At 46.2% G+C, this 16,422-nt stretch overlaps 1 protein-coding gene across 5 annotated transcripts in view; it reads left to right on the top strand.

Annotated features, from left to right (window-relative positions):
- The window catches only part of AFAP1 (actin filament associated protein 1), a 117,397-nt gene that overhangs the window by 43,106 nt on the left and 57,869 nt on the right, over nt 1-16,422 (top strand). For all 5 annotated transcript variants that reach the window (XM_031664750.1, XM_031664753.1, XM_031664752.1 and 2 more), the window contains exons 6-7: nt 9,337-9,432; nt 12,430-12,511. In XM_031664750.1, coding sequence (XP_031520610.1) covers nt 9,337-9,432; nt 12,430-12,511 — 178 coding nt within the window. The remainder of the gene's footprint in view (nt 1-9,336; nt 9,433-12,429; nt 12,512-16,422) is intronic.

Here is a 16,422-nt window from a genome sequence, read left to right as displayed (position 1 = left end):
GCAGAAAGCATGTCATGAACCTTACATAAGTATAAACTGCTGTTACCACTGTTGCTTTTCCTCTGCCACCACCTCTGCATCTCAGCAGGCTCTGCACATGCCCGCAGAGAACAGGCTGGACAGCTGATGACAGCAGGATGTTTCTGGGGTCAAGAACTGGACTTACATCACCACTTCCCACACTCCTTTGGCCAAACTAGGGGAGGCTGAGAGACAGACTCTTCCTGTGTCCACTGAAAGAAGAAACAACGTGGTGAATAAGCTGCTCTCTCCTATTTCAAAATAAACCAAAACACCCTAAGACAACCATCTTAGGCAGTTTTGAAGAGGCTGCTTTCCTTTTCTTACCAGGATGTAGCAGAGTCCTGGTGCTGGTGGATCCCACACTCACGTAGCCAGCTGGGGGGTGTGGGAGCGACACTGTAGGGGTTTCTTAGCATCTTGTGGTTTCAAGCAGCCCTAGGTGAGCACAGAGTGGCTTTAATTTGCTGTGCCGGTACCATGGTGGCTTTGCCAGAGTTCTCTAGGAAGAATCACAATACGTTTACTGTATCCATTGTCCTTGCAGAACCTGAATCCTGTGGACACACACGTTTGAAGCCACGTCTTTAATATTCACCTGGGTGAATTCACCTTCCACGTGCCCTTCCTTTCCTCCTGAAGATCTGGGCATTCAGTCAGTTTTATTTCCTTTTACCCCAAAGAAGTTATTAAAACAACATTTAAGAAAACCTTTTTTTATACAGTGAATCTTCTGGAAGTCAACTCTTGGGGCCTTGACTGTCTGGAAGGGTGTTCATTTCTCCCTCACTCGGATGAGACGTCACCCTCCCTTTGTGCCCGCTGGTCCTTCGGGTGTGGAGTGTCCTTTCCCCCCCCGCCTCCTCTTAAGATTTGTTCTCCACATCTGGTTTTCAGCAGCGGATGTGATGTGTCTCGGTGCAGTGGTGCGGGTTCTCTTTGATCTTTCTTGGAGTTGGTTATGCTTCTTTGTTTCATGGGTTGATGTCTCTCAAAAGCTTCACTTTGGGAAGCTTTTGGTTGTTCTCTCTTCACACATTTTTTTCTGCCTTACTTTTTCTCTCCGCTCTCTTTTCTTTCTTTCTTTTTTTTTTGGAGACAGAGTTTCACTTTTGTTGTTGAGGCTGGAGTGCAATGGCACCATCTCGGCTCACCTCAACCTCCACCTCCGGGTTCAAGTGATTCTCCTGCCTCAGCCTCCTGAGTAGCTGGGATTACGGGCATGCACCACTACATGTGGCTAATTTGGTATTTTTAGTAGAGAGGGGGTTTCTCCATGTTGGTCAGGCTGGTCTCAAACTCCTGGCCTCAGGTGGTCCGCCCGCCTCAGCCTCCCAAAGTGCTGGGATGACAGGCGTGAGCCACCGCGCCCGGCCTGTCCTCTCCTTTTGAAGTTGTATCTGTAGGTGTGTTGGGTCCTCCGATGCTTCCCGTAGATTGTGGATACTCCGTTGTGGTTTCCTTCAGTCCTTCCGTGGCTCAGCCTGGGTGGACACTTCTGTTTACCTGTCCTCAGGCTTACGGGTCCTCTCTCTCCTGTGGGCTCTCAGCCTACCTGATGAAGTCATCTTTTCTGAGATCCATTTTTCACTTCTGGCATTTCTTTCTTTCTTTTTAAAATCGTTTCCATCTCTGCTGAAACTCCCCATCTCTTTATGTCACCTGCCTTTTCATGAGCTATTTCGGCATTTTTATTTTAGTTATTTTAACATCTTTGGTCATTCCAATGTCGGGCCCACCTCTTGGCCTGCCTCTGTTGAATTTGTCTCAGCAGTTTCTATGACATTCTGTGCATTTTGTGTAGAAGAACAGCAGAGACTGACGAGAGTCGTATTTCCCTGGAGAAAGGCGTGCCCCCCTCCTGCCCTGCTCCCCACTGGCAGCCTGTATCTGGCTCTCAGGTGGGAGGGGCTGCACCTTGTTGCAGCCTCACCTTGCCTCACTCCACTACTGCCTTCCATACCGTTGACATGTCGGATCAGGAGTTTCCTGTCCGCATGGCATGGCTTGGGACCCAAGACCCGTGGTGAAAATCTGAAGATCTCTTTTGTGTGCTACAGACAAGTGCCAGCTTTCTAAACCAGCTTGATTTTGTTTTTGGTTTTGGCCTACCAGCCAGCTTTTTGGCTTGCTAAGGTGGTCTCTTTTCTCTGCAGTCTTGCCTCTGGCTTTTTGTGCCTTGGGCGAAATCCCGCTGTGCTGTGCTCTGTCTCCAGCTGTGGATGCTCTGGAAACCCTGGGCCTCCTGGGCAGGGCTTCTCTCCACTGCCCTGCCTTCCCCTGTTGGGCGACTGCCTTGCACCTGGGAGAAGGGCTGTGTCTGTGGGGGCGGCGGGGCGGGGCAGGGGATCTCTGAACTCTTGTTTCCTTGGCGCCAGCTTCTGTGCTGTACCTGCATACCCAGTAAAGACCCTGGAGAGAGTTGGCAGGTGACTGCGGACTCATTCTGTCATCAGGGTGCCTTGAATTGTCAACAGCTATGCCAGCCCACACAGTGAGAACTTGGCTGGCTTCTTCCCTGTCCCATATGTGGTAGGTTCCCGCTTCACCCACCACCTACCAGTTACAAGGGGGCCTGTGGGTTACTGTTTTCCTACGAAGGACCCTTCACTGTTAGGATTTAGTTCATTTTCATTTAGGGTTTTCGCATCTTCATTGCTCAGAGGGGTTCAGATGTACCAGGACTTTTTTTTAGCGTATCTACTTGTTTTATTTGTCAGGGTGGGAGCGATGGTTTTGTGTGCTCTTCTGTGTGGTAACTGGAGGTGAAAATGCCCTGTGCCGCCTTTTCTTCTTCACAGTCTTGCCAGAAGTTATCACTTTTATTAGTTCTCTCAAAAAATATTTTTCTGGGCTATGTTAATTTTTTTTCCTGTGGTATGATTGATTATTTTCTACTTTATTTAGTTCTCTTCTTTATTATTTTACTTCTACTTTTTTTGGGCTCAATTTGCTGTAATTATTGTAACTTCTTGAAATGTACACTTAGATAATTGAGTTTTTAGCCTTTTTTCCTTATACATGCATGGAAGGCCTCATGTCTTATTCTACACAGTGTCAACGGCACCCTCTGTGTTTTGATATTTTGTACTTTTATTATTCAGCTCAAAATATTTTTAAATTTTTCTTGATTTCTTCTTTGACTAATGATTTATTTGGGAATATAGTGCTTACTTTCCAAATATTTGATGATTTTAAAATTATCTGTTTGTTTTTAATTTGAATGAAGTCAGCGTTATTATAACTCTTTATTTCACCTTGTAAAGGCCACATCTTTACGACTGAAGTAGATTTTTTGAAAAAACTAAAGAACTGCAGCGTAAAGGGAACAACCCCCGGTGAGCTGGAAGGTAGCGCTGGAAGGCAGCGCTGGAAGGCAGCGCTGGAAGGTAGCGCTGGAAGGCAGCGCTGGAAGGCAGCGCTGGAAGGTAGAGCTGGAAGGTAGCGCTGGAAGGCAGAGTCTGGAAGCGTAGGGTACATTCCTGGAATACCATTAACTCGTTATGATATTTTGAGGCAATAAACCCTTTCCCATTTATCTATCAAGTGGAAATAATTATCAGAATTTTCAAAGAGGTAGAAAGAGCATGATATAAATACATTCTTAAAACTATAATAAACAGCAAAAATATGAATGATAATATTTGTATTATCCCTTACAATTAACAAGTCTCTAACATGAATTGTTTTATCATACAAATGTCTTTTATTAATATAAACTGCTGTTATCCCATATTGTTCAAAACTAATGAACCAGACTTTCAGTCTTTTGAAACACAGCCTTGGAAAAAAATCTGTATAAATTTTATATTCATAGATTGCATAGTGGTCAAATCAGGGATTTCAGGGTATTCGTCACGCAAATAATGTACACTGTAACCATTCCCCAGTTCCTCACCATCCTTCCTCCCCTTCCCTCAGTGTCCATTAACCAATTTCTCACCATCCTTCCTCCCCTTCCCTCAGTGTCCATTAACCAATTTCTCACCATCCCCCTTGCTCCCGTTCCCTCAGCCTTCCCGGCCTCCGTTGCTGTCATTCTCCACTCTCCACTCATGTGTAGACATTATTCAGCACCCACATGAGTGAGAACATGTGAGATTTGACTTTCTGTGAAACATAATTTTAATGTAACCATTAAAAATCTTTAATGAAGTTGCACACGCCCTTTGTCAAGTCTAAAAAAAACATGAGAACTGTGTTTAACCGGTGCATGACTTTGCACATACTCATGCAAGAATTACTGCCAAATTGTTTCTGCTTTCTGTCTGCAATTTCCATTACTAGCAGTTCTTGACAGAATTAACTGAGTCTTTCTCTCTCTGTGTGTGTGTGTGTGTGTGTGTGTACACAAATGCTGAAAACATGAGCCTTTGTGTAGGGGTCAAACAGAAGACAGGAGCCAATATTCCCAGAAACGGAGTGGTCAGATTTCCTTAAAAAATGTGCAGAGATTGTGTTTCTGGAGTTGAGGGCTCAAGTTAAAAGCAAACAAAATACCACAAAATATATAACAATTTGTTTTTTTGGAGGATTTGCGATTCTGAATTTGGATCCAGTTCTCTTAAATACACATTGAACCTCTCACAGGACATGACTCTTCAAGTTGAAATGTATTAATAGAAACCTCATTTATAGCTGTTCAAAGAATTGGATTGATCAGTGCTTTGCTTGTTACTTCTGACTTAACTCTGCAGGTGTAACTTGGCAATCAACAGAGATCCAAAGTAGAAAGACAGTTTCATGAAAAGAACCTGCCCTCTCCAACTGGTTGAAAAAAATTCGTGGGAATAAAGACTGGTTTATGCTGATGGATGTTTTCAGCGATGTCTTTTTTCGTACCTTGGACATAGTTATTATGCCTAGGGGAAGATAGTCCCATGAAGCTGGGATGCCATGAGCGACCCGCTTGCTGGGCCCAGGTTGATCCTGGGCCTGCTCTGGGTTGCTGAATGCGATCCTCCCAAGCGCGGCTGGAGATGCTGTTATTTTCCCGGGGCAGGGTGAGTTCTAGCTGGGAGAGAAATGAATGATTAGAGAGCAAATGTGGATCGTTTGTCTGTGTCCCCGTTCTAAGCATTCAGAGCATGGCTGGGTGTACCAGGAAAGGCTTCTTGGAAAGGCGATTATGTGAGTAGCTTTGATGCTAGGCAGCCTCGTCTGTCTGCTAGGAAGTGGGAGCTGATGGGAGCAGGAGAGGGATGGGGACACTCCAGGGACCAGGCGAGTCTGCCAGGAGCTTAGCCAGGGTGTGTGTGTTAGGGTAGGGCTGAGTGGGGAAGTGTATATGTGCCAGATGGCTTTTATCTGCTTGCCTTTAAAAAACACTATACTTTTTCCTCTTGAGGATTTTAGAAGCCAGTGCCGAGGACTGGGGAAGTTTGGTCATGAGGCTACTTATTTTAGTAATGGCCTAAGTTTCTTTCCTTCTGTTTTTCTTTCCTTCTTTTTTTTTTTTTTTCTTCATAGAAATCTTAATTCCAATTTCTTTCTTCATTCCCTCATTGTTTTCCCTTTAATCAAACTTTTGGTTGCTATTTTGAAGGAGGCATTGGGAACAGCGACAAAAGCAAGGCCCAGCCCCTCCTATGAACACAAGCATAGCTTAGTAGGAGACACAGGCCTCTGTGGGCATGTGTGGAGCCGGAGCCGTGCCTCATGGACCACACAGAAGGGCCAGCGCAGGCTTCCTGAGACCTCAGCTGAATCTTGAAAGATGAGTTCTATTTAGCTGTATAAAAAAAAGCACAACTCCTCGAGAAGACACCATTCACACAGCCAGCCCCTCCGCCCCACCCGAGAGGCTGCAGGGAATAATTGGAGTAGTGCTGCCAAAGAAGTTTGTAGATCCTTCCCCTGCTGGAAAAAAAAGAAGACAACCGTTTTTTTTTTTTTAAATAAAAACATTTGCCAGAGATCATGGGTTTTGGCAGGTTATGTTTTATAGGGTACAGCCTTTTAGTGTAAAATGAAGAACATGTCGAGTTCAGGTGTGTTTGTATAATTGAAGCACATTTTCGTTGATTTAACACTATTAAATAGAGTCGTGGGAAGAGTTCAGGTTTCCGTAGTGCCTGTTAGGGGAGAGATGCTGGGCTGGATACTTCACATTTGTTTTAACGTTTAGTTTTCACAGTGAGCCCCTGAGGTATTATTCTGTGCGCGTTATTGAGGAAGGAAGCAAAGCTCTGAGAATAAATTGCTCAGCTTCACATAAACAGCAAGTGGTCCACCTGGGGTTTGAACCCAGGTGGGTTTGACGCAGAAGCTTAGGAGTTTTCCATTGTATGAACCTGCCTTCCCTAGGGAAAAGAAAAAGTCTTGTTCTCAAATCAAATAAAAATTTGCCTTGTCATTTGGAGACCTAATAATCACCTTAGGGTAGATGAGGGAGTAAAGCCCAAAAAAGCAATCAGCATGAAAGCGAGAGAAACAAGAGAGATCCGACACACAGATCACCGCACCGAGGCTCAGGCTTGCTCAGTGCTTCACACCTCGGCATTAGCAGAGAGGAGACGTGACAGCGAGCTCTCTGGGTTTCTTCTTCTCTTTTGTAGGCTCAACTGTGGACATCACTCTGTTGTATAAAACCGCTGAGGAGCAAAATGGCTGGAAACACTATCCTGGTCTCTTGTCAGGCCTTGGATTTCATCCCAGCGCCAGCACAAGCTGAGGGAATTTGGATCTGTCTGTGGGGGCCCAGTTGCAAAATGACTACACACATATCTGGGACTTTGGTGTTTCTTCTTTGCCCAGAAGCAGCTTTGGTTTAACTGAAATTGCAGCTTAGTCCTAGAAAGAATAGAAGACATTTTGAAAAATCTGCCTGCTAACTTTTCAGTTTTAAGAATGTAAGTTTCGCAAGCGCTGGAACCTTGTCTGTCTGATTTGCTGCACATCCCCCCTGACCACAGTGGGCCTGGACGCTGAGGAGCTCAGTAGGAGTTGGAGAAACACGTAGTGACTGTACGAAGGGGACAGCTGGGAAAGCCCTCGTGCATGGAATTCTGAACTGCAGGCTCACCATCCCTGCGTCTGAAAGTCTAGTCCAGAATCATTTTCTGAGCTCTTATCGTAGGTCATCGAAACGCTCACAGTAATAACAGTGTTGCTTTCATGGTTTGAACGTGCACATGCCACATGCTGGCTTAGACTTCTTCCATAGCGGATCTCACTGTCTCAGTTGAACCATAGTCCTGCAAGACAGGTAATCTTGACACTCATTCCCTTGCTAGGGAGGAAACTGAAGCTCCGAGAGATTAAATACTTTTCCCCAAGGCCACACAACTGAAAACAGATATATATATTTATTTATTTATTTATTTTTTTTGGAGATGGCGTTTCGCTCTTGTCGCCCAGGCTGCAGTGCAATGGTGCGATCTTGGCTCACCACAACCTCCGCCTCTCGGGTTCAAGCGATTCTCCTGCCTCAGCCTCCTGAGTTGCTGAGATTACAGGCTTGCACTACCACACCTGGCTAATTTTGTATTTTTGGTAGAGACAGGGCTTCTCCATGTTGGTCAGACAGGTCTCAAACTCCCGACCTCAGGTGATCCGCCCACCTCAGTCTCCCAAAGTGTTGGGATTACAGGCGTGAGCCAGTGTGCGCCTGGCCTGGTAACAGATAGTCTTACTGAGAAAGTGGATTCTCTCAGACAGGCTGTGCTGGCCTCTCTGCCTTCTCCCTCTTCCCTCCACATCCTCGCTTTGCCTTTTGTTAAAATGGAAGCATCCTTCAGCAGGAGAAGGAACACTTTGGAAACGCCTTCCTTTGCTCATCTCCTCCTCCACCCGGTTCCCCACTCCCAGTCTCTCCCAGTCTCTCTGCTTCCCTTAGGGAGTCACAGCTGTCTCTGTCTGTCTGTCTGTCTGTCTCTCTCCCTCTCTGGGCTCATCTCCCTCCATGGAGCCGTCTTCTCCCTCTCCTTGGAGACTGTGCGCTCCTGGTTTTCTGCCGCTTTTCCATGCCTTCCAGCTCAGCATCTTTTACCAGCTTCTCTCCTTTAACTCTACTCCTTAACGCCGACGGGCTCCGGGTCCTTCTTCCTGATCTCTGTTCTTCTCTGTCTTGCTATCTTCCCTGGTAAACTCATCCAGTCCAAGGCTGTGAGCATCATCTTTTTGCCAGTGGCTCCCAGTTTTCTAGCCCTGACTAGAAGTTTGCTATTGACTTCAAACTGGCTTCTTTCCACCCAGCCTATTTCTCTGTCCAGTCTTCCTCTGAGTAAATAGTACCACCCGGTTGCTAAGAATCCAGGAGTCACCTTGGAGTCAGCTCTTTCCTTCAAGCCCCGTGTCCGATCCAGCTGGGCCTGGCGATTCTCCCTCGGGTACCTCCTGACTCCCTTTCCTTCCTTCCGTCTTCACTGTGGTCACTCCAGCCCCTGCTGCCGCCTGCACAGCTACAGCAACGGCCTCTCACGGATTTCCCTATGCTTTTTTGTTGTTGTTCCTGTATAATTATTTCTTCTCACAGCAACTAGAGTGCTTTCTACAGCCTTTTAACAATTGAGTGCTGGTTATGCTTTAGGCCCCGTCTTGGCGCATTTAACCTTCAGAAGGTAGGCACTGTTGCACCTGCACTTTTCAGATGAGGAAGCTGAAGCACAGAGCAGTTAATTGATTTGTCCAAGGTTAAAGCCAGGATGAATCCCAGGCGGCAGGTCCTAGTCAGTGCTCTTGAATCCGGTCCCTCCTTTCCTTGAAATGCTCCCAGGGCCTGTCTTCTCCTGGGCCTGACGGCTCCTACTGGCCTCCTGCCTCATCTCCTACCACGTTCTCTCTCTCTCCTCCTGCCAGTTTGCACTCTGGGTTATTCCCAAACTCTTCACATCCACCACAGGGCTTTTTCACCAGCTGTTCCTGCTGCCCAGAGCCCTTCCCCGCTGCTTGTTCACAGGCTGGACCCTTCAACGTCATTGCATAAGGCCCCCCGGTCTCTTGATCTAAAGTAACCACCCACCATCTTGTATTCTTGGTGGCACTTACTGCTGCCTCATGTTGCCGTCATTCTTTTGGTGACCCTTATTTTTCATGGTGATAAATAAATTACATGGAATGAAACTCCACACCAGCAGGAAACGTAGATGCATGTTCCACACCCTGTGTCGGTGCCAGCGTTGATAGACTTTGGGTGAATGAATGCGTGGGTAACTGAACAAATGCATACCTGACATCCTGGAACTCAGAGCCGGGTGCTTTGAGTCCATCAATTTCCCTACCGTGCCCTGTGGCTCTGTCTGTACAACTCACAGTTCAAGCTTTTAAGTGTCTCTGCCCTCGGTCATACTCACAAAGTGTCTCTGCTTTTTATAGGTGATCAAAGAAGCCTATAGTGGTTGTAGTGGCCCCGCGGATTCAGAGTGTCCTCCTCCACCGAGCTCCCCGGTGCACAAGGCGGAACTGGAGAAGGTAAGGGCGTTGCTCTTGCTGGGTGGGGACAGTGACCTCGCAGTGGATTGGGGTCTCCTTCAGAGTTTGATAACATTCTCTGAGAATTTCAGTACTTCCACTTAAAAAAAAAAGAAAGAAAGAAAAAATGCAATTGTGCTTCCCATCTTCTTAACTGCCTGCTTTGTGTAACCTTGAATTAGTCATTTTACAGACTGTGTAGTTAGTATTGTTATTCGCAGCTACAGGTGAAAACCGGATTTAAAGGCGTGAGGGCCTTGTTCAAAGTCACATAGCTAGTAAATGGCAGAGCTGAAGTCTGAAGGCATGCCTGTGTGCTTCTGGAATACAGCAGGTGCTTCATAAATGTCCCCTCACAAAGGTCTCTTCCCAGCAGAACAGGATGTGTCTCCATCCCCCTTTGCTTTGCACTCTTGTTGCTTGTTGGAAGGCAGAGGAGCACCGCAGTGGGCGGGGATGGCCTGTCATCTGTACACCTCTTCTTGCCAGAAATGTATGGAGCCCATCACCGTTACGCCACAGGCCCGGCTCTGCTTGCACTTTGTTTGTCTGAATCTAACTGATATTGTTTCCTTGGAGAACCCTGACTTCCTGCCATGAGACCTTCTGCTGGCAGCTTGTGTTCCCGGGGCTTTCTGAGCCCTCCCTCTAGCCTCCTGCCAGTGAAGAGACAGATCCCTTCTTGCCTGTCCTCATACGAGTCAGGATTCTCCAGAGGAACAGAATTAATGGGATGTATGTACGTAGAAGCATATTTCTTAGAAGGCATTGGTTCACGTAATGATAAAGGCTGCAAGTCTGAAACCTGCAGTGTGGCCCGCAGGTGGAGACCCAGGAGAGCCGATGGTGCAGGTGAAGTGTGGAGGCGTCCGCAGGAATTTAGGGAGATTTCACTGGCTCAGGGAGGACAGTGTTTTTGTTCCATCGAGGGCCCCAACTGATTGGATGAGGCCCACCCACATTACAGAGGACAGGCTGCTTCCTCAGGGCTCCCTAATTTAAACGTTAATCTAATCCCCAAATGCCTCCCACATTGACACATAAAATTAAACATCACAGTCCTCATCCTCACACCGTAATGGAACAGGCTGTTTTTTTTCCCTGACTATAAAACCAGTATCTGCTCGCTTTAGAAAATTCAGAAAGCCCCTAGAAACATAAACGGGATGAAAAAAGTCACTCATTACAACCGCACATAGAGGATGCAGCTCCTCTTAACACTACTGATATATTAAACACTCTTTCCTGAGTTCAAGGGTTTCTCTTACGGCTTGGATAAGCTTATGCATAAAATTTCTTATACTGCTTTTTTTTCACTGAACCTTTATATTATTAGCAAATTTCCAGGTTTTTAACAACTCTTAAGCCACAAGCGTTTTTACATTTTCACATTATCATTAGCTTTAATGTCAAATTTGTATGACTCCACTATCACTTAGGTAACTGCCCCCCAGTACTTGTTTTGTCCTTTTTTTTTTTATTTTGTGAAATGGAGTTTTGCTCTTGTTGCCCAGGCTGGAGTGCAATGGTGCGATCCTGGATCACTGCAACCTCCACCTCCTGGGTTCAAGCGATTCTCCTCTCTCAGCCTCCTGAGTAGCTGGGATTACAGGCACACACCACCAAGCCCAGCTAATTTTTATATTTTTAGTAGAGATGGGGTTTCACCGTGTTTGTCAGGCTGGTCTCGAGTTCCTGACCTCATGATCCACCCACCTCGGCCTCCCAAAGTGCTGGGATTACAGGCTTGAGCCACCGCACCTGTCCCGTTTTGCCCTTCTTTAGGCCATCTAAAATAAAATAGTACTTGACGTATTTTGCATAATTTTTGCTGATTCTCTGCCTGTTACCTGAGAATAGATTTCTGGAAGCTGAATTACTAGACCAAAGGATAGACCTCTTTTTCTTTTTTAAGATTTTGATTCATATTGAAAATCAAATTGCTTTCCCAAAAGGTTGATGCGATTTCATTTCCCATCAGACTGCATCCAAGTTCCTCATCCACGCACTCACACCAGAATTGGCAATTCCGCTTTACTTATGTTGGTTTTTAAGGCAGTACCGTGAGCACTCGGCTGGATCTGTTGCCCTGGATTTCCCGGGCTGTTCCTGGTGTGAGAGCCAGGGCGGTACCAGCTCTAGGTCATTGTATCCCTGGAACTCAGCTTCCCACTAAGTGGCACTCATTCCTTCACTGCAGCTCTTAGGGGATTGCCCCTCGAATTCCAGGTTGAACACATGTGTTCCTTTGTGCCTGGGAACTGCCCACACATCTCAAATGTGTCCCAGTCTCCCAGGCCCTGGTGGAAGGCACAGGATATGAGGACAGTGTTTGGACGCCACTCCCTCCACTGTGACCCCACAGGTTCTTGGGTGGCAGTGGAAGGGGTCTAGCTGTAAACACTCTACCTCATTCAGATACTAACGTGGAATCCTAATCACGCTCATTAAAGCCAGAGGTTAGGACTGAGATAGTGACAGTACCCCATCCCCCTCCAAGGGTTTTGATAGTAACCTTGCCTTCACTCTGTGTACATTCTGAGTGTATTTGTTACAAGCACATACTAGACACTCACCCAATTAATTATTGGTGAATGACAGGAAGAAATTAAATGGACTATGGAATATTTCCTTCTGCAAGGATAATATGGCTTGGTGAGGGAAATATTTTTGGAATCATAATATTTTTTCAAAATCATTTACAAGAAGTGATTTGAATGAAATAGGCATGAGACAGTATATATATATAGGTTAGTATAATTATAGCCTCAGTGAGGTTCCCCCCGACCCTCCCTCCCCACTCTGGATGTTTTTAAAGCGGCTGTAGCCACCTAACCAGCCAGTCTTTGTTATAGTTAAGCTCTAACTACTTCTGGATTGCTATGAATTCGGCCTATGTTTTCTTTCACTTTCGAGATAACTTTTGGTTGATCCATCACACATCATTTGGTCCAAGTGACCACTGTAAGAATAACTTAATCCTTTTTCTCCTTACAGAAACTGTCTTCAGAGAGACCCAGCTCAGATGGGGAGGGCGTGGTGGAGAATGGAATTAGCACATGTAATGGAAAGGAGCAAGGTGAGTTCCGCTTGTGCCAAAGATACATACACTTAAAAAAAACCCCACAGCCAGATCTGTAAAGTCTGATTGTACGAAAAATGTGCTGGGTGATTCAGATGTGTAGATATCATCACCATTGCTGAGGATACCGATGGGAGTGCCTGGAAAACCCTTTGGTTAACATCAACCCTGCAGGTCTTCCTTTTCCATCCTGCCAGACCTTGGCCGAGGTTGCCATCTGTTGTCTTTTTCTGCCCTGCATATGTTTCGAACTTATGACGCCCAGCTGGTTATTTCTTCACTTGATCTATCACTGAGACAAATTTGCATTGGTGAACCGCTGGTGTGTTGCTTAGGGACCTGGTATCCAATGAAAAGAACTTTGGATAAGGAGGCAAGAAACCCACTTTCTCATTCAAGCTCTGCCTTTGCTTAGCCCCATGATCTTGAGCAAGTATTCCCTCTTGATGAGCCTCAGTTTCCCCATCTTTAAAATGAGGAGGCCAGACCTGCAGATTTCTGAGATTCTTAAAAAAGATTTTCTGAAAATGTCTTTATTTTGCCCTCATTTGAAACATTTTTTAAAAGTACGTAATATAAAAATATACATAATATAAATACACCATATTAACCATGTCACAGCATACAGTTCAGTGCGTTAAGTACATTTACGTTGTACTGTCATCACTGCCGTCAGTCTCCAGAACTCTTTTCATCTTGCGAGAGTGAAGCTCTGTCCCCTTTAAACACTGACTCCCCGTTCCCTCCTCCCCAACCCCTGGCACCCCCGTTCTGCTTCCCGTCTCATGAATCTGACTCCTCTAGGGACCTCATCGAAGTGGAGTCCTGCAGGCCATGTCCTTCTGTAAGTGCTTATTCCACTTAGTTCCATGTGCTCAAGGTTCATCTGTAATGTGGCTTGTGTCAGAATTTCTTTCCTTTTTAAGGCTGCATAATATTCCATTGGACGGATGGACCACATTTTGTTTTCCCATTTATCTGTCAATGAACACGTGGGCGGCTTCCACCTTTTGGCTAGTGTGAATAATGCTGCCGTGAACGTGGGTGTGCAAATAATGAAGCCTTGATCTTTCTAGAGATAGAAATTAAATGCCGTAAAATTCACCCTGTTTGGCATACTGTTGGTGAGTTTTGACGAACGCTGGCAGGCACGTAACCCATCACCACAATCAAGATCTGCAGATGGGAATTAGAGCATGGCTCTAACCCCCCAGCCCCCACCATGTTCCCTCTGCTCTTTCTCTCCTGTCTGCCTCTGCCTCTGCCTCTGCCCCAGGCCCTGGCAGCTGCTGCTCCGTTTCCTGTCCTTTACCAGAATGTCGTAACGTGGAAGCCTCTCGTTTGCAGACTTCTGAGTGTGGTTTCTTTCACTCAGCTGCGTTGGAGAGTCGTCCGTGTTTGTGGCTGGTGTCCGTCGTTGGTTCTTTGCTGCTGCTGGCGGCATTGTGTTGTGTGGATGGACCACAGTCAGCCCATTCACCGCTTGAAGAACATTTGAGCTGTTTCCACTTTGGGGCGATTGTTTAAAAAAATCTGTTCTGTGCATTCAGAGACATACGGACGTATGTTTGCGTGGACATATGTTTTCATTTCCCTCGGGTAAATACCTAGGAGTGGATTGCTTGGTCATAGCCTTCTCTCCAGCCTCGGTATTGTCACTTTTGTTTTGTTCTTTCTATTTGAGCCATTTTAATAGGGGTGTAGTGTATGCAGTTGTGTTTTAATTTGCATTTCCCTAATAACTAACAGTGTTGAACGGTTTTTAATATGCTTATGTGCCATCAGGGTATCTCCTTTGGTGAAATGTGTTGTTGGATCTTTTGCTCATATTTTTATTGGATTATTCGTGCTTATTGAGTTTTGAGAGTTCATTGTATTTTCTGAATACAAGTCCTTTATCAGATGTGTTTTGTACATATATTCCCCCAATCTGTGGCTGGACTTTAATTTCCGTAGCAGTGTGTGGACTGAGGTGAAGGGCAGGACTTGTGGTGGGGACGGAGAGCTCCCTCTGCAAAGCCAGACCGCCTGTGTGCCCATTGAACCTGTGACCTTGGCTGCTCAGCTGACTAATCCGACCCCCCGAGCCCATCTGCCCACTCCTGGAGGGAGCCAAGTCTTTCCTGTCTGTGGTGAAGTCACCTTAAACCAAGTAGCAATCCAGCCCACGGAGAGTCTCGGGGCTCAGAGAATCGGGACGGTTATGACATTACAAAGTTCACTCTCAGAGGTCAGATACCCACTTTTTCCATATGTGGTTTTTTGAGTCTGTCCTATCTGAGTGTAATTTTGGTTCTGTCCATCGGAAGTTATTCAGTGGAAAGTATTATCAGTGTCTTCCACAGGGCACACATTATGTGTAATCAAAACCAGGAATGCTATCTTTAAGTTTTGCCCTGAAATAAAATAACATACAATCTCAATGTTCCTGCTTAGAAGCTGAGGGGCAGCAGACGTTGGTTTGGTTGGTTCCTTTTCTGGTTTGCTGTTTCTTCTCCCCATGCACCTATTAGGTTCTACAGAATAATATGTGTGTCTGGTTGGACTTTTGAGCAAGTATATCTATATTTAAAATTCTCCTGTTTCCTCTTAACAAGAACAACCTTCTATACTTTGGAATTAAATGGTGGTGACCTTGGTTTACACATTTTCTTTTTGTCTGGCATGGTGCTTTGCAGATACAGACACTCAGTAGTTACTGGAGAAAGTTAAGGCTGAAGTACATTCTAACCTTCTCTCTTAGCTTTTGTCCTTGCCTCTCACTCTTAACCAATTTGCAACTGGGAGATTTCAGTTAAGCTCCTTTATCCCAGCTATGTGGTAACTCAGGCACATTTCTCTGCGGGCTGCATGGAGAAAATCCTGAACTCATACAGGTTTTTCTTAGTGTTAGAATCTCAGATGAAGAAAGAGACAGTCCAGGCTCCATGCGGTCAAAGCCACAGGGAGTGTGACTCTGGAACGCCTTTTTCTTCCCTCAGGGCGGAATCCCTCCTGTCTAATAAACCGACACAGTACGGTTGGTCCTGCAGCAGGTGCGAGGAGTGCGGGCTCAGGAGGTCCTGGGACCTTCTGTCTGGGAGCTGTGAGGCTTCTCAGCCCCACTTCACATCTGTAAGACGTGATCATTTGTGAATGTGTCTGTTGATAGAAGTCATTGAATACAAAGTCTGATGGTATTAATTCTCATGCCCCTATTCCTCCCGGTAGCCTAAATAATAATAATAAAAAGCGCCTGAATTCCCATTTCCGTAGGTTACTGGGAGACTCTGTGGGTTTATGATAGCTGTGGTTGTAGAGAGTGCCCCGCGTTAGCCTTGCTCCAGTGGCCTGTGCCAGTGTGCCCACCTCACCGGCCAGTGTGTGCCGGACACTCCAGCTCTTCTACTCTCTGGCGGCAGAGGGTGGGCGCTCGGCGTGCTGAGGTTTTCTTCCCGGTTCCGTGATCTCTGCTCATCTCTGCCTTTTGTTTGATTCGTAGCAACAAGTTGTTCTTGACGGTTTTCTCCTCACGTTCCCACGTACTTGGGCTTTTTCTCCCCAGGATTACCGTACGTCTGCCTTTGTAAAAAACGAATCAGGGAGTATTCAAGGAATTCCTAGTTTTAATTATAATCTCATTTTTTTGTAGTCGGAGTCGAACAAGCACTTTGTCGGTCGAGTTGGGCGTTCGTCTGACACCCCAGCTTGCCGCGGTGGGCCGCATTGTGGGGGGGGTGCCTTTTGGGGGGGGGGGTCCACTGTGTCGGGGGGGCGCATTGTGGGGGGCCTGCATTGTCTAGGGGGGATGCCTCTTGTTCCTCCAGCCTTGCTCAGGGTGCCCCGGGCACTTGGGCTGTCCTGGCAGCAGGTTATTCTTTGTGAAGCTCACGGGAATGGGGCTGTGGTGAAACATTGTCTTCTGGGTC

Source organism: Papio anubis, chromosome 3 (genome assembly GCF_008728515.1).
Source record: "Papio anubis isolate 15944 chromosome 3, Panubis1.0, whole genome shotgun sequence".
Taxonomy (NCBI): domain Eukaryota; kingdom Metazoa; phylum Chordata; class Mammalia; order Primates; family Cercopithecidae; genus Papio; species Papio anubis.
This window is presented reverse-complemented; position numbering and strand designations above follow the sequence as displayed.